Raw genomic sequence first — 24427 nt, forward strand, 5'->3', positions numbered from 1 at the left:
ATTCCGACCCCTTTGATGGGGAGCGAGTTTCGACTGTACGGGGGTAATAAACTGTATCCGCAGGGGCTGGTTATTGCCTGGGACCGGATGGAACAGCCAGGTGCAGGGGAGGAAGTTATCGATGGGGCCTGTTCATGCGAGGAGGATGAAAGGACATGGGCGTTAGGCACGGGAAGTGGCTCCGGGGCTGAGTCGCGCTAAGGATGCTTTATGACTAGCATGTGTGCTTGGGGGTTTGCAGAGCATAGGGGATGACTGTGAGGTCAGGGTGACGCGCTGGTGATCGGCAACGCACGAAATGGCCGCGGTATCTAAAATGGGTGCTGTTTATGTGCATACGATGGCTCTTGCTAGGCAAGATGGCGCCGGCGATGCTCACGTCTGTCGATTATATTTCAACACCCCCTCATCCAGTGTTTGTTTCACCCAGCTTACAGGAATACAGCAATATACAATTCTGTCTGGGGGAGATTCCTCTATGCGTCATGTTTTCACCAAGCAAGCCTGGGCTTCCCAAAATGGGACCGAAGGCCCTCCTTGCTGTGTACCAGTGCTGGCATTTCTGCACTCAGCATACATTAACAGCACACTCCACTGTTTAGTATTGTTGTGCCCATGTCCTATGTTACCACCAGCACATACATTCAGTTTGCACACTCTGTCCAATAATAGTCTTTCTGTACTGCACCATAGTGTCAATTTATACACCATCTGCCAGCGCGCACACATTTACCATTTGCCCACTGTTCCACACTACACTCTCTGTGTAGTGTATTTCCTGCGTACTCACATGCACTCAGCACAATTTAACTTCTCACACACGTATACATCCACCTGGTGGAGGCCAAGGGTGAGTTAAAAACATAGCAGCTGAAGTTTTAAAAAAGGTGAGTCAGCCGGTAGGCCTCACTTCAATGACACACGGTAAAAGGAACCTGGCCACTACTTCTTATCATCACACAGTATGCTGTCACCACCACACTGTTGCTGTTTAACTTCTGGTGAAGGCAGTAGCCTTCCACCAACATGAGGGTAGCGCTTTGGATGCCCTTCCTGGAGCAACAAGACCACAGTCCTTGAGATAGGTTTGTGTCATGGAGCACATGAATGATCCGTGTTTGCCTATGAAAACAAAATCAGCAATATGGATCCAGACAACAATACAGTTGGGCACTCAGCAGGGGTACACATCTTTATTATGCAGAGGACTTTTCTGACCCAACACCGTCCCAAAATCCAACTGATAAAAACAAAAAAGTGATCGGTGGAATATTGTACTCTAAGCTGCATTCCAGGATATTGGTTTTGCTCACTATGACACACCAGACAGGGAGCAATCTCATGCAAATCATCCTAGCGCTGGCTCTGCCATGAAGAACAGCCCAGCTGGAACTACCAGGTCATGTCTCCTCAATTTTGTATTAGAAACAGGGGCTGCTCCTACAGAATGGCGAGAAGTGTCACCCCACTGGCTCAGAGCCAGCAAGTGAAAAATAAAACAATATTTTACTATCCTTTTATTTTTCACTTGCCGGCTCTGAGCCAGCGTATGCAGGGAGGGTGGTGCAGAGGTGAGGGAAGAGGAGGGCTATGTGATCGTCTAAGTTTATGTGTGTTTGGCCAAGCGTCTCAGGCCGGCAAAACACACATGCACACTTCGGTTTCTCCAACCCGGCTGCATTGAGCATCTGGCCTGGAGAAACTCCACAGACTCCCTGACTTGAGCGGAGCCTCTTCTCAGCCTGCTCAGGCCAATCCCCATGCTGCTCTCATAAAAGAGCAGCGCGGGGATTGCACAGGGAGTCTGTGAAGCTGCCCCAGTGCCTGCTGGGACAAGGAAGTTCAGAGGTGCGATGCAACGCTGGAGGTGGGTGGAAGGTTAACCTCTTCAGTGCTCAGGATAGCCCCCGGCCGTCCGGCGTCACGTTGTGCGTGTGCTAAGGACAGCCAGGGGCCGTCCGAATCCCACCCACTTATTAATTCTCCCGCACCGCGCCAAAGGGGTTAGGGTAAGTGTTTTTGTTTTTTAATAATTCCACAACCCTCCCCCCCCCCCATCCACCCGCCCTACCACCTCTTAATTGGTCACTGGTCAGAAATATCACCTTACCTAAATTTGGTGTTGGTGTTATAATAATATCGACAAAGCTCTGCCATTGATTGAAGAGTTTTTTATTAACTTTTACGTGCTATAATGTTTGAAACCATATTTAAGAGAGTATATTGTATCAGACGTGATTCTTACAACAGTATTCTGGTAACATACTCTCTCCGCTGTCCAGACCTCGTGCATTTACTGGGTGCTGTGGGTAATTTAGGTTTCCCAACCATTGCATGTTTTGTTTTTTGTAAGTAATATGTTCTTGAGTATGATATATATGGCCAGATAAGGTTTGTGTGCTCACTGTGGCACTGGGATACTGTGAACCTCACATATGATGCACAAAAAGGAAAACAGAAACACTTTGCTTTTCCCCCTTCGCCCACCCTGTATTCTCTCATTTATCCCCATTCTATTATCCCCTTTCCTTTTTCTTTCTGTTGCTCTGGTTTTCATACCCTTATTTCTCACTCTTCTTATTATCACACCCTCCTCTTTTATAAATCTTCCTATTACTTCACCTTTATCTAACTTCTCACCTGCTACACCTGCATCAGACTTCTCTCATCCCTCACTCTTCCATCCACTTGCTTTTCATCTGCTCTGGCACTCTCATCACATTTCCCATTTCTTTTTCAGCCTTCTCTATCATTAGCCTACTACCTGTTTTACTTTCTCCTGTATTCTGCTTGCATCTTCAATTTAAGCAAGGGAAAAGATGTTTTACAGCCTAGAAGTTCCTCCTGACCCTAGCAATGGAGCTTCAGTTGCTGTCCATGTCATCCCTGGTGATGAAACTCTGCGTGGCCATCTAGTATTCCCATAGCCAAATCTTCTATCTCGCACACCATCAATCAATCAATCATGGCATTTGTAGTTGTAGGACAGGTTAAATCGGGGAAGGCGAACGGACCCAATGGTATCCCGGTCGAATTCCTGCAGGTTACTGCCTCCCGGACTATACCACATCTGAAGGCTATGCATTAGGAGAGTCTAGAGGTGGGAAGCCTACCAATGGATCAGAGATTGGCCACTATAATGGTGATTCATAAGCCGGGCAAACCGACAGGTTTGTGGACCCTATAGGCCGATCTCACTGATTAATGTCGAGGCTAAAGTCCTGGCGAAGGTCCTGGCCAACAGGTTGTGGAAGGTCATTGTGACCCTAGTTCATCAAAATCAGTCTAGATTCATGCCTGGTAGAAATACAGCCCTCAACCTCCGGCGCTTACACAACGTCCTGGCCCGTAGACAGTACATAGAGGAGGATGCAGCGCTGTTGTCTCTCGATGCCTCCATGGCCTTCAACTCTATAGAATGGCCATATATGTTTGGAGTGTTGGAGAGGGTGGGCCTAGGCCCCAAATTGCGTTTGTTGTATACGAATGTGCTGGGTCAGGTGCAGGTGAACGGTCATACTTTCAGAATGTTTAAACTGCGTCGAGGTACCAGACAGGGGTGCCCTTTGTCCCCGCTGCTGTTTGCCTTATTGTTGGAACCTCTTGCGGCATGGATACTCCGAGATGGTATGGTACGAGGGCTGAGGTGGGCAGAGGACGTGGAGGGCCCCCTGTATGTGGATGATGTATTGTTGTACTTGGCTTCCCCATATAAATCAATATTGGTGGTATTGGATATCTTTAGGAACTTAGGTAAATACTCAGGATATGCCATGCTGGCACAAGTCCGTATTGTTCATGCTGAGGGGATCGGTCCCGCGACTTCCAGCGGGCTGCTCCATAGTGGTGGCAGAAGACAGGTTCAAATACTTGGGGATTTTTGCCATGCCGGACCTAGATCTGTTCTACAGCTCCAACCTGGTCCCTCCACTGACCAGATTGCGAGCGGACGTGAAGCATTGGCGATCCCTTCCGTTGTCCCTGATTGGCAGAGCAGCGCTCTTCAAGATGTTGGCTCTGCCGCGGTTTTTATATGTTCTCCAAAATTGCCCACATAGAGACCCGGACTCGTATTTTCGAGCGGTGGAGGGGGAGGTCTGTACGCTGCTGTGGGATGGGAAGGCCCGAGGGTGGCGTTGAAGAAGTTGACGAAGGGTTGGTATAATGGGGGCAAAGCGCTCCCCGACCTGCACCTTTACTATTGGGCAGCACAACTGGTGACCGTAAATAGGTGGATCTACCGCCCCCAGAGGACCCTGCACACGCTCTTGACCGATACCAAACTGACCGATCTGGGTATCTGGGGGCCCTCTACGTTAGTGACAGAAAGAACAAGGGGAGATTTTTTGGGCCCACTAGGCATACGTTGGAGATTTGGCGCATAGTAAACTCTCGCCTGGGATGGGCTGGTGTCCTCACTAAGGCTGCTCCACTTTGGTACGTGCAGAAATTGGGTATGCTATGTTATCAGCCCGTGTTTGACAAATGGGACCTTATCAGCATCTCGGCTGACAAAGATTTGGTCAAAAGGGGGGCACTACTCACGTTTGAGGAACTCCAGAAACAATATAAATTGACCCGGGGGGAAACATATAGGTACCTACAGGTCCGCCATGCCCTTCACACGGCCCTTCAGTCGTTTGTGGACATTCCGGAATCTTCCCCGCATGAAGACAGGTTTTTAGATGGGCCTTTGGATTCGAAAGCAATCTCATGTACAAGAAACTATGTAATAATCTCCCGGGTTCATTTCCGAAACCTAGGGAAAAGTGGCACAGACAGATTTTGGAAGTATTAGTGATGAAGAGTGGCAGGAGGCCCTGATGTCCCCCTGTGAGGCCGACATAACGCTGAAATCCAGACTGATCCAGTTCCGAATTCTACATCGCTCGTACATGACGGGACAGACACTAGCAAAGATTGGGTCAAGACCTGACGATCTGTGCCTGAGGGGTTGTGGCCAATGAGCCACGTTCTACCACATACTGTGGAGCTGTCCGAGATGGAGTGTCTTATGGGAGGAGGCCTCGGAACACATGAGTAGGGCTTTACTCAAGGAGATTGTCCTGAAACCGCAATTAGGGTTGTTGAATATCTGGGAGGCAACTGACTTGACGGAGGTGAAAACACAGTTTTTGACGCTGGGGTGCATGCTGGTAAAACGGGAGATAGCTAGAGGATGGGGGGCAGCGAGTATACAGAGTGTCCTTGTGTGGGCGAAAGAATTCGACAGATGCTTGCTGGCGGAAACAGAAGTGTTTGTGGCTAGGGGGTGCCCCAAAAAATGGGACCGGAAATGGTCTAGTTTGAATAAATATCGAGGCGATCCCTTGGTGTCCCCAACAGTGGAATTAGCAATGGGTAATCGTACAGAAAGTGCGGAATCTATGTAATGTTTTTTGATGATAGCTGACTGTCCGGCTCTGACATCTGTTCGGGTCGTAACTAATATTTTGTATGCACATGCTTTGTGTTTTCAATAAAAAAATATATTTTTTTAAATAAAATCATGGCATTTGTAAAGCGCACTACTTACCCGTGAGGGTCTCAAGATGCTGGGGGATGCTACTGCTCGAAAAAGCCAGGTCTTGAGGAGTCTTCTGAAGGTCAGCAGGTCTTCGGTCTGCCGTAGGTGGGTTGGGAGGGTGTTACAGGTCTTGGAGGCGAGGTGGGAGAACGATCTGCCGCCATCGGTCCTCTTCGGATGCGGGGGACTGTGGCGAGGTCGGCGGAGCTGGCGGGTGGGGGTGTAGAGGCTGAGTTGTCTGTTGAGGTACGCTGTTCCGGTGTGGTGGAGTGCCTTGTGTGCGTGGGTGAGGAGCTTGAAGGTTATCCTCTTGTTGATGGGGAGCCAGTGCATTACTCTCAGGTGGGGTGTGATGTGGCTGCGTCGAAGGATGTCGCGGGTCAGTCGTGCAGAGGCGTTCTGGATACGTTGAGGCCGTTTCAGGAGTTTGGCCGAGGCTCCTGCATAGAGAACGTTTCTGTAGTACAACCTGCTACTGACGAGGGCCGGGGTGACCATTCTTCTCGTTTCGGTGGGGATTCACTTGTAGATCTTGCGGAGCATGCGGAGGGCGTTGAAGCAAGAGGAAGAGAGGGTGTTGACCTGCTTAGTCATGGAGACGGCGGAGTCGAGGATGACCCCTAGGTTGCGTGCGTGGTCGGTCGGTGTTGGAGCTGTTCCCAGTGCGGTTGGCCACCAGGAGTCGTCCCAGGCCGAAGGGGTGGATCCAAGGATGAGGACCTCTGTCTTGTCCTAGTTCAGCTTTAGTCAGCTGTTCCTCATCCATTCAGCGACATCCTTCATTTCTTCGTGGAGGTTGGTTTTGGCGGTGTGGGGGTCCTTGGTGAGGGAGAGGATCAGCTGGGTGTCATCGGCGTAAGAGATGATGTTGAGGTTGTGCAATCAGGCGACATGGGCGAGCAGTGCCATGTAGATGTTAAATAGCGTTGGGACGAGCCCTGGGGTACACCGTAGATTATCTCGGTGGCTTCGGAGCGGAATGGGGGGAGGCGGACGCTCTGTGTTCTGCCGGAGAGGAAGTAGGTGGTGCAGTCCAGGGCCTTCTCTTGGATCCCGGCGTTGTGGAGGCGTGCGCATAGTGTGCAGTGGCATACCGTGTCGAAGGCGACTGACAGGTCCAGGAGGATGAGGGCCGCGGTTTCTCCGTTGTCTAGCAGGGTCCTGATGTCATCGGTGGTGGCGATGAGGTCCTTTTCGGTGCTGTGGTTGCTGCGGAACCTAGACTGGGATGGGTCCAGGATGCTTTTCTCCTCGAGGTAGTAGGTCAGTTGTTTGTTGATGGTCTTCTCTATGACCTTCGCCGGGAAAGGGAGCAGGGAGATGGGCCGGAAGTTCTTGAGGTCCCTGGGGTCTGCCTTGGTTTTCTTGAGTAAGGTGTTGATCTCGGCGTGCATCCAGCTCTCCCGGAAGGTTGCTGTCTTGAAGGAAATGTTGATGGCTTTCTGGAGATGGGGTGCGTTGGCGGTACTGGCTTTGTTGAAGATGTGGTGTGGGCATGGGTCTGACTGGGATCCAGAGTGGATAGTGTTCATGATCTTAATGGTGTAGTTGTTGTTAATGTTGGTCCAGGAGAGCAGGCGGGTGGTGGTCGTGGGGGCGGAGGTCATAGAGGTTGTCTGGGTGGTCGTGGCGTTGAAGCTGTTGTGGATGTCTGTGATCTTGCGATGGAAGAAGATGGCCAGTCGCACAGGTCTTGCGAAGATGGGATGTCATTGGTGTTGGAGCTGGAGAGTTCCTTCACGATGTTGAAGAGCTCTTTGCTGTTGTGTGCGTTGTTGTCTAGGCGGTCTTTGAAGGAGGCCCTTTTGGCGGATCTGATGAGGTGATGGTGTCTGCGGGTGGCGTTCTTGTTAGCTGCGTAGCTGTCCGGTGTTCGTTCACGGAGCCAGTTCTTCTCTAGCTTTCGGCAGGTTTGCTTGGAGGCCTCAGTGAACCAGCTGGCTTTACTGCTGGTGTGGCTGTTAGAGGGTTTCTTGAGTGGGGCAAGGGTGTTGGCGCAGTCGTCGATCCACTGTCTGAGGTTGCGGGCGGCGGTGTCAGGGTCAGCGGGTGGGCTCTGGGCGAGGGTGGTTGTTAGCTGGTCTTCAGTGACTTTGCTCCAGCAGCGGCGAGGCATCTGTTGGGTACGGTGGTGCTTGGTGGGTTTCCGGAAGGTGAAGTGGATGCATCGATGGTCGGTCCAGTGGAGTTCGGTGGTGTGGTTGAAGGAGATGTGGGGTCAAGCGTATGGCCGGCGGAGTTGGTGGGTGTTGTGACAAGTTGTCTGAGTCCGAGGTTGTCGATCAGGGTGGTGGAGTTGGTGGTGGTGTTGTTGTTCTCGAGGTGGAGGTTCAGAACCCAGAGGAGGATGTAGTCTGTGGAGGCCAGGGCGTGCATGCTGACGGCGTCTGTGATGGAGTCGATGAATTGTGCCCAGGGCCTGGGGGGTCTGTACACGAGGGTACCTCTGAGGGTGGTGTTGGGGTTGGTGTGGATCTGGAAGTGCAGGTGTTTGCGTTGGTGCTGAGGGTGTCGGCGGACTCAGTCTTCCTGTGGACGATGGCGATTCCTCCTCCTACTCCGTTGGTATAGTCCCTACGGATGATTTTGTAGCCTTCCTGGATGGCTATGGCGATGTCTGGTGCCGAGGAGGGGTTTAGCCAGATCTCCGTTAGATAGGCGACGTCGGGGGGGGGGGGGGGGGGATTTGAGTTGAGTAGGTCCCAGAGTTCAATGGCGTGTTTGCGGGTGGAGCAGGTATTGAGAAGAATGCATCTGAGGTACTTGGTTTCCTTCCTGGTCGGTAGGTTGGTGGGCCGGATGCTGGTGAAGCTGCAGGTCCGGCAGGAGAAGGGTCCTTGGGTGCCCTTCGGGCGGCTAGGCAGCAGGTGCGTGATTGTCCGGTGTTGAGTGCGTGGAGGATGCTGGGGTCGTAGCGGAGACAGGCGTTGTGGCGTTCGTGGGGGCCAGGGGTTCTGGCGCTGGGCACGGTCAAGGCGCAGACGGGCTTGCCTGGGGCGCGCCTTTGGCGCCGCCGCCATAAGAAGTGGAGGTGGGAGGTAGGAGCAGCTGGCAGGAGGGAGCGGACGAATGTGCGAGCGGGGGGGGGGGGGGCCGCAGTGGCAGAAAAATTGCGGCAGGAACAGCGGATGAACAGAAGGGAAAAGGGGCACAGAATACAAAGTGAAAAGGAGGAAAAACGAATCGAGCAATACAATACAAAATAGGGGGGGGCCACAACGGCGAGGGAACAGGAGGCATAAGGGGCACAGGGCACAGAATACACAGAGACAATTTTAACAATAAACAGAAGGGGAGAAAAAGCGCAACAATAAGACAGAAAAATAGAAGCAGTACAGTACAAGCAAAATCAACAGAAGTAATACAGTGCCAGCAATGCAAACCTACGGCCAACCACTGGCCACCAGGGATGAGGCGCAGGTGGAAGCCTGCGGGTGGAGGAAGGCCTCGAACTAGCAGCAGGGGACAGGGAGCACGGGCACAACAGGTGGTGCTGTTGTGTCGTGGGGAGCGACCTGCCTGAAGCAGGGTCTAATGTCACTTTCTCACACCTTCTATTTGAATCATTTGCTGTCGTTCATCTTCCACCTCTGAAATTGCTTATGTTCCCATTTAACGGGGATCTTGCATGGTAGTTTGGGTAAGACTGTTCCTATTGGAGCAGAACCAGGTCTCTTTTGCATATGGGCCGTCTATGGAGTAGCAAGATCAATGGACTGAAATGCAGGCTGCATAACTCACAGTGGCTGAGATGAATGCAAGCCTTCCACCCATCATTGTCTTGCTTTTTAAAAGCCTTGGCATTTCGCAGAAGTTTTGCATTAGTATTAGGACCTAACTGCCACCATAAAGCAATCTCCTACTGTAGGCCCAGTATTTGGGTAAATACTTCGAATGGAAAAAAATGGACAGTATCACATACACAGACTTCTACCAAAGGTATCACCTGCAAAGCTGTTCAGTTCTGTCTTGTCACTTCAGCTCCATACAGTATGAAGACACTCTATTGTTGCTGCCAGATTTGAAGATCAGATTTAAAATGACATTTTTTTTTTCTCATTTGACTTAATTCTCAGCGACAAGTGTGGGTAACACAAATTAAATATCCATGTTTAAAATGAAAAAAATAAATTTAAAAATATTTATCTGCTATCGGGAGTTTGTTTATTAACTCCCCAGGAAAATATTTTACTCTCCAACTTTCCAAACAAAAGATTGATCTTCTCCTAAATCAAAACCTTACCAAGATCTAATATCCCATGCACAGTTGTACATGCTTTTATCGATCTAGCATCCATGTGTATATATATTTTAGTGCAGACTTGGCCCAAGGGCATTAGAGCACTTGACTTTACAGAAGATCAGATTAAGGTTTTTTTTAGGCACGGGGAGATAAAGTGACTTGCCCAGAATCACAGGACTCGAACCAGGCTCTGCAGTTAGGAAGTCGGCAGCTCTAGCCTTTGGGCCACACCGTCTCCCCATATGAGTACATGCCAAGAATAAGTTCTGACGAAGGAGCTATGTATGGAAGCCTATAAATCACCTAAGATACTCTACACTCCATCTTGCTTTCTGCAGGGCTCTCTTTAAGTAGCCAGCATGCCAGACACGATCACCTATAAATAACCAGCCTCATCAAATGATACCCATTCCAATTGCACTGGGTTACGGCTTTAAACAAACAGCAACCAATAGCGCCATAACCCTCTTTTTAGAATATTCACCTAAAGATGAATCCAGGCGTGAGCATATAGTGATACATTTTCTTGTGCCTAGGTCTCGGAGTGCTCGAATTGACCCAGCAAGAGTATAACCTCTGAAAAGGGTCGATTTTGGGCCAAAGCAATTCTAGACCACGCCTTGTACACCATTCTGTAGGGTGTGCTTAATAGAAACATCAAACATGGATAATTTCTAGAAGAGGCGAGGAGAATGTCACTTTGTCCGAGGTGTGAAACATACAATTTCCCTGCTAATGGAGACCAAGCTACTGAAAAGACATGTGCATTTGTAGGGATCACACAATGAAGAACGTAAAAGTATATTTTTTAGGGACATAGCACATTATACAGGTTTGTAGGAGCTAGACTGTAGAGGGTATATAGGCTTTTTTTGCACATTTAGGTACACATATTAACTCAGATAAACTGCAAGAGTCTGAAAACCTATGCACAATATGGAACTGTTAGGAAGCCTGCATCATTGTCTGTGTTGAGTGCGCTAAGCCCCCTGTATAACTTCTTAAACAATGCAGATCTTAATCGTTGCAAAATAAATAATTGAAATGTAAATGTATCAGTGCAGCTGGGATGTGGAGTTTTTTTTTATAAATGTGATTGCATTTCTTTACAGAACACAGATGTGTAGAATCTGCAAAAATTAGAGCGAAGTATCCAGACCGAGTTCCGGTGAGTTGAAACCGTCGCTTCCAATTTTGTTTTTGAGTTTAAGCTATTAAAGACGTGAAATTGCACATTGCAACATTAAGTTTGAGATCGCTGTTAATGTGCTTGAGTGTGTTTGTGAATGTAAAATGATGGTCCTCAGCCGTTGTCAATAACAAGACATGAAAGCTTCCTTGCACTCTCAAAAATGTTACTGGCCTCAACACGTTAGCAACAATCATTGTCATTTCAACAGGGCTGGAATTAGCTGCCAATTTTGGGGGTTTGTCAATTGTCAGTGATTGTTTGGTCATGGTTGTTGTAAAGCTCTATTGTTGGCGGAGCTGGCAGCAATAAAAGGAAAAAAAATTGGCTAAAAGCAAAACAATATTTCGATCTCAGAAAACTCACATTGGGTAGTAGTTACTGGCACTGAAGGGAACTACTTTGTGCTTATGTGCTTCTTGTGGAAAAAAACGGAGGGTTGTCCCTCATAGACTGCCCGATGGTGTGGTGGATGGAAGAAAAATGTGTATGACTCTACAACAGATCAGTGGATGAAGAGGGATGTTATATATCCGTATATCCTCCTCCAATGAGAACTGCAGGTACTCACGGGGATAGGTAAAGAATCTATTTGTCCTGCAAGCAAATGTTTTAGCCAGGTTGCGTTTCTCAGTGCTTGCTTCGTTAAAAACACACAGTTCAAATCATGTCATTTACATCTGGCATGCTGTGCTCCCATTGGACAATTACACATAGACACAGAAGAGGGCATCGTCCAAGTAAATTACTTTATCTTCGCCCACCATGTTAGCATGCCTGTTACAGTCTTGTGCGTCTCCTTACAGGGCTGATGTTAAAAGATCCTTATGTTACCCCTTCGCCAGCTGCAGATGCATTTGCATGGAACCCTTCAGCGCATAGTTGCAAACTTTTGGTTAAGTAAGGGCATATCCTTGGATTTTGTAATCTTCGGCTGTCAAGCCAGCAAAGTACGTGCCTAATCACTCCTACTGCGGTAGGAGTGGTAGCATTCAATTAAATACGCTCCACAAGTTCCACCAAGCGGCCGCACCCGCCTCAATGATTTCGGCAGCTTGGAGGAACTTGTGAGATATATATATATATATATATATATATATATATATATATATATATATATATATATATATATATATATATATATATATATATATATATCCATCCATCCATCCCCTAATCCCCTACTGGCAGTTGCCAGTAGGTAGTTATAGTTAGGACCTAGTTTCCATAGGAAGAGCATTTTTTGTTTTGCTTATAACTTTGGCGTCGTTTGAATCTTCATGAAATTTTCAAAATGAATTCTTTGTTGATATCAGCTCCTATGTTGAAAGTTTTGGGGGTGATTCGAGCTCCTATGTTGAAAGTTTGGGGGTGATTCGTCAAGGGGGGGGGGACGAGAAAAAAGGGGGTCCCAAAACGTGTTTTCTCCATGTTAATTTCCACAGGTCGAACGGGTGAACGGAATTACCCCAAATTTTGCAGCGAGAAGGGTCTTGGTCTAGAAAGCACGCTTTTGTTTATTTGGTGTAAATCCGTTCAGTAGTTTTTGAGAAATATCGAAATTTACAGATATCGATATGGGAATTCTGCCATCTGATTGGCTGAGGTGTTACGAGCACGAGCTTGCTGCTTATTGGCTGCGAGCGGTTGCAACTTGGAAGTGTTGGCCGCCATTTTGTGATTCCGTTGAAGTGAGTACGTGGAAAAAAGGGCGAAAAAAGTTGGAAAGGAGGGTAGAGGCACTGTAACCTCTGTGGGGTGATACATTGCCACAGAACACACAATCAACTACAGAAGAATAAGATGCAAGCCAACTGAGCCCGAGAAGTTATCAAACAGGGCAAAAACAATCATACACCAGACATTCTGCTCAAACAATAACCCATTTGATGCCTGGGTAGACTTTGTAACGGAATTAGGAGCCAAACACGCTACAGAGTTAAAAATCCAAAAAGATAACACTACCACCGGGTTCATACATGGCAAATTAACAACCACAGAGATAAAAACCATGAAGCAAGAAATAAAAAAGATTCTCAAACAACTCCGAAAACACCCCAACATTGAGGAAATCCAAATGAAACTACGTAAACTAAAAGCACTGTTAAAAAAGAAGACCTGGGAAAGGAAAAGGCAACTGAATGAGGACCTCTGAACAAAAATCATTTATAACTCCAAACAGAAGAACAGCTTTAGCTTTTGGAAGATCATTCACAGCCTCCAACAGTCAGGTCATAAAGGTATCAACTCCAGCATATCTGAATCCGACTGGGCTACCTACTTATCAGATCACTTCAATACAACTGATACAGCAACAGTCAAAACAGGGGGAGACAAGTCAGAAGGAGCGTGTCAGAGCTCTGACAATTTCGGCATACTCAACCACAAAGAGAACCAAGCTCATAGGTCGATCTCAACCCAGGACTAAACTCCAACTGAAGCCAAAGGCCTACCAGCAACATTCGACCCACTCGCAATTGGAGAAGATAACTCATTCCTGGACACACCAGACCGGCTAAGAAAACTAATTCTAAAGGGGAAACTCGAGGGGGCCCCCGGTCCCAATGGGATCCCGCCAATACTATACAAGCAAGACCCTGCCTTCTGGAGCAACATCCTGACACCAGTATTCCACGCAATAAGGGAAACAGTAAAAATACCAACATCCTGGAGTGTCCTCGATAATAAGTCCGATCTACAAAAAGGGCGCCAGGAACCACCCAAGAAGCTATCGTCTAATAGCCTTAATTGACACAGAGGCAAAATATTATGCGGGCCTCATTTTGGAGGATTTAACATCTTGGGCAACAGCAAATAACATCATCCCAGAAACCCAAACTGGATTCCGCAGCGGTCAGGGCACCACGACAAATATCATGGCGCTAACCCTTTTGTCCGACGCAGTAAAGGCTTCCAAGAGCTCCCTCTTTATGTGCTTCATTGACTACAGTGCCGTGTTCGATCATGTAGCTCGGCACAAATTCTGGCAGAAATTGGACAGATGGGGAATTCCAGGCCCACTTCTACAGCAGCTGATAATGCTACACACTGACACCTGGGTCAGGATCAAACTGGGACCCGGGACGCACCTCTCGAGACAAATCAAGACCAGCAAGGGTCTGAAACAGGGCTGCGTCCTAGCCCCCATGTTGTTCAACCTCTTTCTTGCAGATCTCCCTGGCGAATTAGAGACAGTAAAATCACACGCTCCCAGACTAGGCAACATCATGCTATCAAACCTCCTCTACGCAGACGACCTAGTCCTTATCAGCCGGTCCCCCGTCGGTCTCCAACACCTTCTTGACAAAACCAATGAATTTTCAAAAACTAATTCATTAACAATTAATTTAAACAAAACAAAAGTTATGACAATGAACTATCACAAAAAACGGAAACCCGCATGGTTCCTGGATGGACAAAGGCTAGACCAGGTAGCCTCTTACAAATACCTAGGCGTCATAATAGACGGTAATGGCTCCTCTAAACACCAACTAGAGGCCATACGTCGAAAGGGCACGACATTCCACCTATCGATAAAGCCTCTGCAGAAAGCACTCCCCGATCGGTCATTGGGCCCTCTCCTACAGGTACTAAGAGCTCGCTTACAGCCCATGCTCACCTACGGCAGCGAGTCCATGAGAGGCAAAGATGCAACAATACTAGACAACACCATCATCAGCCGGGCATACAGGGCAATATTTCATCTTCCCACCTACTCATCGCCCGCACAAATCCGCCTTGAATTCGGCCTGCAGAAACAAACGGTGGAGAGAAGAGGCGCATATATAAAAAGCTGGCGGAAAATCAGAGATGCCGACCACGGCTCTCTAAATGCCCATCTCTGGACCGAACTGATCGTCAGAGACAACTCACCCGTAAGGACCTATTTAGAGGAATCATTGAAGACCTTAGGACTAACAGCTCTATGGGAGTCGGCAACCGACCTAGGCACCTTCAAAAAAGTGGTGTCGAAAGTCACCAAGATGGTCTCATTAATCGAGGACAAAGCCACCTTAGCCAAGAGAGCGCATGGATGGGTCGTGCTGAAAGGTTACAGCGCACTAAAACCACAAGAGTTTTTAACAACGGGCCTTACACAGAAGACAAAAAACAAGTTCCTTAACATGCGCCTGGGCAAAATCCCTATAGCTCCGCACCTTGCATCATGGACAAGGGAAAATCCTGCAAATCCCTGCCGCCTCTGCCTTTCTGGGAAGGAGGACCTCATACACATAATCTGCATCTGCACTACCCTCCGGGATATAAGACGCTCTCTGCTTCGGGCCTTATGGAACCAGAAGGGCATTAGGAGTTGTAGGCAGGCCGTGATGCTTTGTTTTAACCCAGAAGAAACTCAGCTGAATTCGACATAGTGGCCACAAGACTAAATGAAAAAACTAGAGGGATCACTCAGAGTACTGGCCAAACAACAATAAAGTAAGTACATTTGCCTATCTTCTCCTTGAAAACTGGAAGCATTATGGCCACGCAAACCTAACCGAATCTCGAGCACCCTAATCTGAGACTTTTATGCTTTTATAGACTGGAGCCCGGCTCCCTTTTGTTTTTAAAGAAGTACTGACTTTTAATATTTGTACTTTTTAATATTGTGAGTTTTTAGTAACTGAACAATAAACTTAAACCTTAACCCGTGGGGTGTTTAGGGTGTGTTATAGAGGGGGTGCAAAGCAAAGTATTTACCCCTACCGGTGTGAAAGTGGTGGGCTACGGAAATTAAGTGAGGTATTGCTTAGAGTGTGATGCTGCTAAGGTGAGCTGGTGCGGGACTCTGGGATTAAAGTGTGAGCCCAAACTGTGTGTCTTATGCTGTGAAGTCATGTGCCCTGACTGCTGCACTACAGCTGTGGAAGTAGTGTCCGCATGTGTTTATGCCTACTAGGATGAACTACTGACCCGTACGGGTCTGAAAGTCCTGGGGTACGGAAAATATGTGATGTACTGTCTAGAGTCTCATGGTGCTAAGCTGAGCTGCTGGCGGACTCTGGGATGAAAGCGTGAGCCCAAACTGTGTGTCATATGCTGTGAAGTCATGTGCTCTGGCCGCTGTGCCACATTGTCGAAGTAGTGTGAGCATGTAGTTAAACCTACTCGGATTAACTTTTGTTTCAAACATTGTAACATGTATATGGTGCTTAGGGGGGTGTTACACAGGGAGTGCAAAGGTAAATTTGCGCGTATCAAATCAGTTTGGTATTTGTGAAGCGCAAACTAATCACTCCTACAGGTCTGATGGCGTTGGGGGCGTAAGCTGAGCTGCTGACTGACTCGTGGTAAAGTCGCTGAATCACTGACCTCTATTGGTCTGAAAGTGCGAGGTACGGAAATTAAGTAAGCTATTGCCTAGAGTGTCATGCTGTTAAATTGAGCTGCTGCTGGACTCTGGGATGAAACAGTGAGCCTTAACTGTGTGTGCTATGCTGTGAAGTCATGTGCTCTCGGCGCTGTGCCATACCTGTCCAACTTGTATATGGTGCTTAGGTGGTGTTGTACAGGGAGTGTGAAGGTAAATCAATACGGTATTTGTTAAGCGCAAACTACTCACCCCTATGGGTGAGCAGAGTCGGTGATCAAAGCAAGAGCTCTGTGCTGCAAAGTCAGATGGTCTGGCCGCTGCGCCACAGCTGTGTGGAGAATACATTTTGGGGAGGGTCTAGGAGTTGTAATTACCTGGCCCTAAAATAGCGGTCCTAAGTTATAAGTTATAGGGTGGCTCTAAAAAGAGCCCTTGTGTTCATTGGTTGGAACTACATATAAGTGCGGATGCAAGAGATTAAAGTTATTCAGAAAAACTCTATTTCCCTGCTCTGTGAAGTGTACTCCATCACTTCTGTAGATAGCAGCCATATCTAAACGTATGTTGTTGTAGATAGACCCCATTTTGTAGTCAATGACGAATGCAGACACAGCTTTGTTGACTTTCTTCCTAGATTGTTCGATCAGAGGACAAAATTGTTTTGACCATTTCCACTTTTGTCTTTGGCATATATTGTAATATACAAAGACAGTTTGAGGCAAAAGTAAAATAAATTGTCCAAAGGTGTCCTTCATAAGCATTTCCAAACCTACCCCAGTCAAAGTGTCTGTCATTTTCACCACAGTGCACAATCATGAGGTCAGGGTGTTGGAGGTGCAAACAGGTTTTAACCAAAGGCAATAATTGGTGCCACTTCAATCATCTCTCTGCAAACCATTTAATGTCCACATTTTGTAAACCTAGGTCTAAGTCAAAACGTCTCTGTTCTGCATACGTCTTGCACCAGAAAATATAGCTATGTCCTACGATCCACACTAGCATTTTGAAGGTATAGCTGGAAGGTATGGGAAGATGTCTGTAGCTCATGCAGTTCCTTCGTAGAATAGGGAGATATGTTTAAAGATGGGGAACTACTTTTTTTTTGCCATACGAAACGATACCTGATTGGGAGATGAAAAGCATTGTTTTTTAAAAGTAGGGTGCACATTTGCTTTGTGGAAAAGCATCTTTGTGATTGGTTAAGAAAAAGCAGTTTCAATGTGGAGTACATATTATAGGATAAAATCTGCTCAACTCACACAACTGCTACGTGCATTTGGAAGGCACTGTTCGAACTTAAAACAACCGTGAACTTTTAACCTGCACGTGCCGTTTAATATTTGAGAAAATGTTGCAAAAAAATATTGTTAGGTTTAAAAAAAATTGATGAACTTTTAACCTGCACATGTTGTAGAATGTTCTAGAAAGTGTGTTGATAGAATACGTTGCACTGCTGACTTTGATGTGTCGTTGAATATGAAAAAAACTTTATATGGAAAATTAAAAAGAAACTAATGGAGAGAAGTTTTGAAACGTAAAAGAATCAAGGAAGTATTCTAATTTGTTCTTTACGTGTATTTGTGTGGAGAAGCAACATTATAGAAACAGCAGTAGGAAGAAGTAGCAGGGAGTGTGGGGGACAGGGGGAGATTGCACAATGGCACACATGTACAGCACAAGTATAGACAAACAATGGCCAAAATGAAACACACCAACAAGGAGCATAAGTCTCACAACCCGGCAACATCACACCACTGAATGCGCATAGAAGTGAAAACCACGCTGCATTCATACAGGATGTGTACAAAGGACCGTTGTGGGTGTTGTGGGATGTCTGTGACCATGGTCATCATGGATGAGCTGCCCAGCACGTGGCACACGGGCGGGTTCACTGTATGTTACGTTGCGAAACAGCTGCTCCTCCCTCCCAGGAGCCCCCACACTTTTGTACGGTGCGCTGTTGTATCCCGTGCACTCCTATGGCACACCATTGTAATGCCTATTCCGACATATCTTGCGGCATTCGAACTACACCATGAGAGTACCGTTTGGTGGTGGTGTATGCCACTTTACAACATCGTCTGCTGCTGCCCTTGTGGCAGGCCACACCAGAACACAGAGACACATTTACTGCACTTCCTGCACACAGACAAGTCAAGTCAAGTCAAAGGATTTATATAGCGCACTACATACCCAGAGGGTCTCAAGGCGCTTGAGAAGGGGTGGGGAGTTACTTGTCAAATATCCACGTTTTGAGTTGCTTTCTGAATGCTAGGTGGTTCTGGGTAAGGCGAAGGTGAGTGGGAAGAGAGTTCCAGGTTTTAGCTGCCAGGTAGGAGAAGGATCTACCTCCCATGGTGGTCTTGTTGATGCGAGGAACAGTGGCAAGGGCTTGGTTGGAAGATCGAAGCTGGCGGGAGGGGGTGTAGAAGGACAGTCGTGTGTTGAGGCATTCTGGTCCGATTTCGTAGAGTGCTCTGTGTGCGTGGGTTAGGAGCCGGAAAGTGATCCTCTTATTGACAGGAAGCCAGTGGAGGTTTTTCAGGTGACCAGAGATATGTTCTTTACGCGGGATGTCTAATATGAGCCTGGCAGAGGCGTTTTGGATTCGTTGGAGTTTTTTCTGGAGTTTAGCGGTAGTCCCGGCGTATAGGGTGTTTCCGTAGTCCAGGCGGCTCGTGACCAGTGCGTGGGTGACCGTTTTCCTAGTTTCGGTGGGGATCCAACGAAATGTTTTTTTGAGCATGCGAAGAATGTTGAAGCAGGATGAGGAGACGGCGTTGACTTGTCTGTTCATTGAAAGTGATGAATCCAGGATGACGCCCAGGTTCCGTGCGTGGTCTGTCGGGATGGGTGCCTTTCCAAGGGCTTCTGGCCACCAAGAGTCGTCCCATGCGGAGGGGGAGGAACCTAAGATGAGGACTTCTGTTTTATCAGAGTTCAGTTTCAGACGGCTGTGTTTCATCCATTCGGCTACTTCTTTCATTCCTTCATGTAGGTTGGTTTTGGCGGTGCTAGGGTCATTGGTGAGTGATAGGATCAGTTGAGTGTCATCCGCGTAGGAGATGATGTTTAGGTTGTGTTGGCGGGCGATGGCCGCGAGGGGGCTCATGTATACGTTGAAAAGGGTGGGGCTGAGTGAAGATCCTTGTGGTACGCCGCAGATGACTTCAGTGGCCTCTGACTTGAATGGTGGGAGGCGGACTTTCTGGGTTCTTCCGGTGAGGAACGAGGTGATCCATTCCAGTGCTTTTCCTTGGATTCCGATGTTTCTGAGTCGCTGTAGAAGGGTGCTATGACAGACTGTGTCAAAGGCTGCGGAGAGGTCGAGGAGGATGAGGGCGACTGTGTCTCCATTGTCCAGTAGGGTACGAATGTCGTCTGTTGCTGCGATGAGGGCGGTCTCAGTGCTGTGTTTTGCTCGGAAGCCGGACTGTGAGGAGTCGAGGGATTTGTTGGCTTCGAGGAAGGCGGCGAGCTGGTTGTTGACAGCTTTCTCGATGACTTTGGCCGGGAATGGAAGGAGCGAGATAGGGCGGTAGTTTTTGAGTTCGGTGGGGTCAGCTGTGGGTTTCTTCAGGAGGGCGCAGAGTTCAGCGTGTTTCCAGCTTTCCGGGAAGGTGGCGGATTTGAAGGAGCAGTTGATGACGTCTCGGAGGTGCGGTGCTATGATGGAGTCTGCTTTGTTGAAGATGTGGTGAGGGCATGGGTCTGTGGGGGAACCTGAGTGGATGGAGTTCATCAGGCGGATGGTATCCTCAGTGGAGATTGTGTTCCAGTCATTAAGGATGTTTGAGGGGGGTGAAGGTCCAGCAGATGGTTGGGTGAGTTGGTCTCCGGGTTGGTTGTCGAAGCTGTTGTGGATGTCTGCAATTTTGTTGTGGAAGAATGAGGCTAGGGAGTCGCAGAGGGCTTGAGAGGGGGTGATGTCGTTCGAGTTGGCCGAGGGATTGGTAAATTCCTTGACGATGTTGAAAAGTTCCTTGCTGTTGTGGGCGTTGTTATCTAGTCGTTCCTTGAAGGTGGTTTTCTTGGCCTTTCGGATCAGTTGATGGTGTATGCGGGTGGCGTTTTTGAAGGCGTCCTTGGTGCTGGGGGTTGGGTCTTTTTTCCAGGCCTTCTCAAGGGAGCGGCAGAGTTTCTTGGATTTCTTAAGATCATCGTTGAACCATGAGGCCTTCTTGCTGCTGAGTTTGCTTTGTCGTTTTTTCAGTGGTGCTAGGATGTCGGCGCTGTTGGATAGCCAGAGGGTGAGGTTGGTGGCGGCTTGGTCGGGGTTTGATGAATGGGCTGGGGGGTTAAGAAGAAGCGATGAGGAGATCTGGTCGATGGTGATTTTGTTCCAGTTTCTTTGCAGAGTTGGTTGGGGGTGGTTGTTGGGTTTGGGCTTGTTGTAGGTGAAGTGAACGCAGCTGTGGTCAGTCCAAAGGAGCTTCATGGTGTGGCTGAAGGAGACATGATTGCTGGAGGTGAAGATAGGGTCGAGGGTGTGACCTGCGATGTGGGTGGGGGAAGTGACCAGTTGTTTAAGTCCGAGGTTGGCGAGGTTGTCCAGCAGGGTGGTGGAGTTGCGGTCGTTGTTCTTTTCAAGGTGAAAGTTGAGGTCTCCTAGAAGGATGTAATCTTTGGAGGGGAGCGCGTGTGGAGTGATGAAGTCCGTGATGTCCTCACTAAATTGTGCGCGGGGTCCTGGAGGCCTGTAAAGGAGGGTGCCTCTGAGTGTGGTCTTGGGGTCGATGTGGATCTGGAAGTGAAGGTGTTCAGAGTTGGCGAGGTTGACGTCAGAGCTGGTTGAGATATGGATGGATTTCTTATGGACGATAGCGATTCCTCCTCCTGTGTGGCCGGTACGGTCCTTGCGTATGATCTTATAATCTTCTGGGATAGCAATGGTGATGTCTGGGGCGGAGGAGGCGTTCATCCATGTTTAAGTAAGGAAGGCGACGTCCGGAGAGATGGTGTCTAGTAGATTCCATAGGTCAATGGCGTGCCTATGGACCGATCGGGTGTTGAGCAAGATGCATTGTAGGTGGTTGGTGTCGGGAATCTGAGGTGTGATCGTAGCGGAGAGGTTGACGTTGCAGAGGAATTTGCAGGAGTAGCATGAGAAAGGTCCATGGGTGTGTCCAGGAGCGGCTTGGACGCAGTTCGGGGGACGGCCGGGGTTAAGGGCTAGGAGGGTGGTGGCATCGTAGGTAATGTGGGAGGGCTGGGAAATGCGAGGGCCAGGGGGTCTGGTGCTGGGCGCGGTCCGGGCGTAGACGGGCTTACCTTTGGCGCACCTTCGGCGTGTACGTAGCGCGTGGACGCTGCGCGTGGGACCATCTGACATTAATGGACAGTGGAGGGGGCGGAGCGTGGGAGGGGCAGCAGCTGGGAGGCGGTGGCAGGGAGGAGGGGCGGGCCAGGGAACACACAACAAGATGGAGGGTCAAAGGGAGAGTAAGGCAGGGGCAGCAGATGCACCACGGCACCGGGGGCACAGACCAGTTCCCAGCGTGATGCAAATTTAATACAAAAAAACACAGCGCTAGGTAAATTAAATAATGATTCACAGCGCTAGGTAAATTAAATAATGATTCACAGCGCTAGGTAAATTAAATAATGATTCACAGCGCTAGGAAAATGAAATAATCTATCACAGCGCTAGGAAAATGAAATAATGAATCACAGCGCTAGGAAAATGAAATAATGAATCACAGCGCTAGGAAAATGAAATAATGAATCACAGCGCTAGGAAAATGAAATAATGAATCACAGCGCTAGGAAAATGAAATAATCAGTCACAGCGCTAGGAAAATGAAATAATGAATCACAGCGCTAGGAAAATGAAATAATCAATCACAGCGCTAGGAAAATGAAATAAATAAATCACAGCGCGAGGGTAATGAAATAAATAAATAAAAGCAGTTACAACTCTGCAGCCTCGATGCGGTGCCCCAGCAGGCCAGATCGACAACAGGAGCCGGGATCAGGGAGCGTGGGGGGAGCGACCGTGCTGGATGAGGTCCAGGTGATCACAGCGCGTCAGAGGAGGTAGGGAACACTCTGTTCGTGGGTGGGAGGGGCAGCAGCTGGGAGGCGGTGGCAGGGAGGAGGGGCGGGCCAGGGAACACACAACAAGATGGAGGGTCAAAGGGAGAGTAAGGCAGGGGCAGCAGATGCACCACGGCACCGGGGGCACAGACCAGTTCCCAGCGTGATGCAAATTTAATACAAAAAAACACAGCGCTAGGTAAATTAAATAATGATTCACAGCGCTAGGTAAATTAAATAATGATTCACAGCGCTAGGAAAATGAAATAATCTATCACAGCGCTAGGAAAATGAAATAATGAATCACAGCGCTAGGAAAATGAAATAATGAATCACAGCGCTAGGAAAATGAAATAATGAATCACAGCGCTAGGAAAATGAAATAATGAATCACAGCGCTAGGAAAATGAAATAATCAGTCACAGCGCTAGGAAAATGAAATAATGAATCACAGCGCTAGGAAAATGAAATAATCAATCACAGCGCTAGGAAAATGAAATAAATAAATCACAGCGCGAGGGTAATGAAATAAATAAATAAAAGCAGTTACAACTACATGTAGCTACATGTCCAGGGCCACTGCCAACGCTGAGGTGACATGGTAACGTGTGCTGAAGACAGCACACTATGATGTTGCAGGGCCCGTGCCTATCATGCTAACACAATAACCACAGGGACACACTTGCTCAGATGCGGGTTTGGGGGGCGTTGGTGGTCCTGGGATTGTTGCGATGAGTCTTGTGGCCCTCATTGGTATCCCTGTATCGTGCTGTTTGACTCTGTGGCACCTGTGGGTGTTCTGGTGTGGCTCTTGGCTGTGTTTCCTTTCATGCTGCAGGTAGTCTTCCTGCTTAACACCAGCAGAAAGCAGGTGTAAAATTCCTGTGGTAACTTGGGTTATCGCCGGAATTAATTTAGCATTACAGTTGTGAAAGTTGTGATGTCATTTTTGCAGAACAATATACGAACGGAGCACTGTCTCCCGTCAAGATACAGCACCCGACGCACCATTACTAATCAATATAAATACAATGACATTTCTTCATTTAGGTTGTGTGTACACTGTAAGTGCAGGCACTACCTCAGTGCAATTCAATACAGGATTTTCATATTTAGAAAAAATCACAAAGGTGCACCTCATGTCTTTTTGCTCGGACACGGCTACTCTGCATTTCATTATCAGCATTTTAATGCAACTAAAGTTGAGATAAATCTAACCCAGTATTCAGAAGTTGGTGCAAACTGCAGAGATCACCAGTATTCCTGCGATAAGTGCTTCAAAATTTAACACGATGGTGGATACCAGCAAATAAAAGTAATAAGAACAAGAAAGAGTCACACATAGTTAAGAAAACAATCGAAAAGGTTAATAATTTTTTGGGGTTAAACTTTATTTTTTTATAAACCATAAACTATTTTTACATTTTATTTTTTTATTAATATATATATATATATATATATATATGTAAAAAATAAACCAATAAACAAAATGTAACAAACATAATAGAAAAAAACAAGGTGGAAGACTCCTGTGGGGACCATGGATGTCGACGACAGAGCCTGAAAAATAAAGCACAAAATAAGGACGTGTGTAATGCGCATATTAAAGGACTGAGAGAGAGAGAAACTGAGAAGGAAAAACAAGCCAGAGAGAAAAAGAGGGAAGGAAAGAAAGGGAGTGAGAAAGGGACAAGGGAGAGAGAGAGATAGAAGGAAAGGAATGAAGAGTGAGAGAGAGGAGAGGGAAGTGAGAGAGAGAGAGAGAGAGCGAGAGAGAGAGAAAGAGAGAGAGACTGTCGCCTCTGCGCATCCTTGAGCAAATAATTACCTGGTGCTGGCGGAGGGTGCAGCAGATGGCGGACTGCACGTGCCGGTCAAACCCGCCGATCTCAGATGTGTTCCTGAGACCTGAATGACTGAGACCACATCAGATTCTGTGCGGATCTTATAGATGTCGCTGAATGCTGAAGGGCGGAGACCACTCTAGCTTCTCCGCGGCCTGGCAGATCTCACACATATCGCTGAGTCCTGAGTCGTCAATGGCGAAGACGACCTCAGGGTTTTGTGCAGCTAAGCCTGTGGAACTCAAGTTCGTGGCACGTGGTGGTAGGCTCCTGA

General features: G+C 47.8%; 1 protein-coding gene across 1 annotated transcript in view; it reads left to right on the top strand.

Annotated features, from left to right (window-relative positions):
• The window catches only part of GABARAPL2 (GABA type A receptor associated protein like 2), a 115256-nt gene that overhangs the window by 31323 nt on the left and 59506 nt on the right, over nt 1-24427 (top strand). The window contains exon 2 of the mRNA XM_086945468.1: nt 10883-10938. Coding sequence (XP_086801594.1) covers nt 10883-10938 — 56 coding nt within the window. The remainder of the gene's footprint in view (nt 1-10882; nt 10939-24427) is intronic.

The sequence above is a fragment of the Lissotriton vulgaris genome, chromosome 12 (assembly GCF_964263255.1).
Source record: "Lissotriton vulgaris chromosome 12, aLisVul1.2, whole genome shotgun sequence".
Classification (NCBI taxonomy): Eukaryota; Metazoa; Chordata; class Amphibia; order Caudata; family Salamandridae; genus Lissotriton; species Lissotriton vulgaris.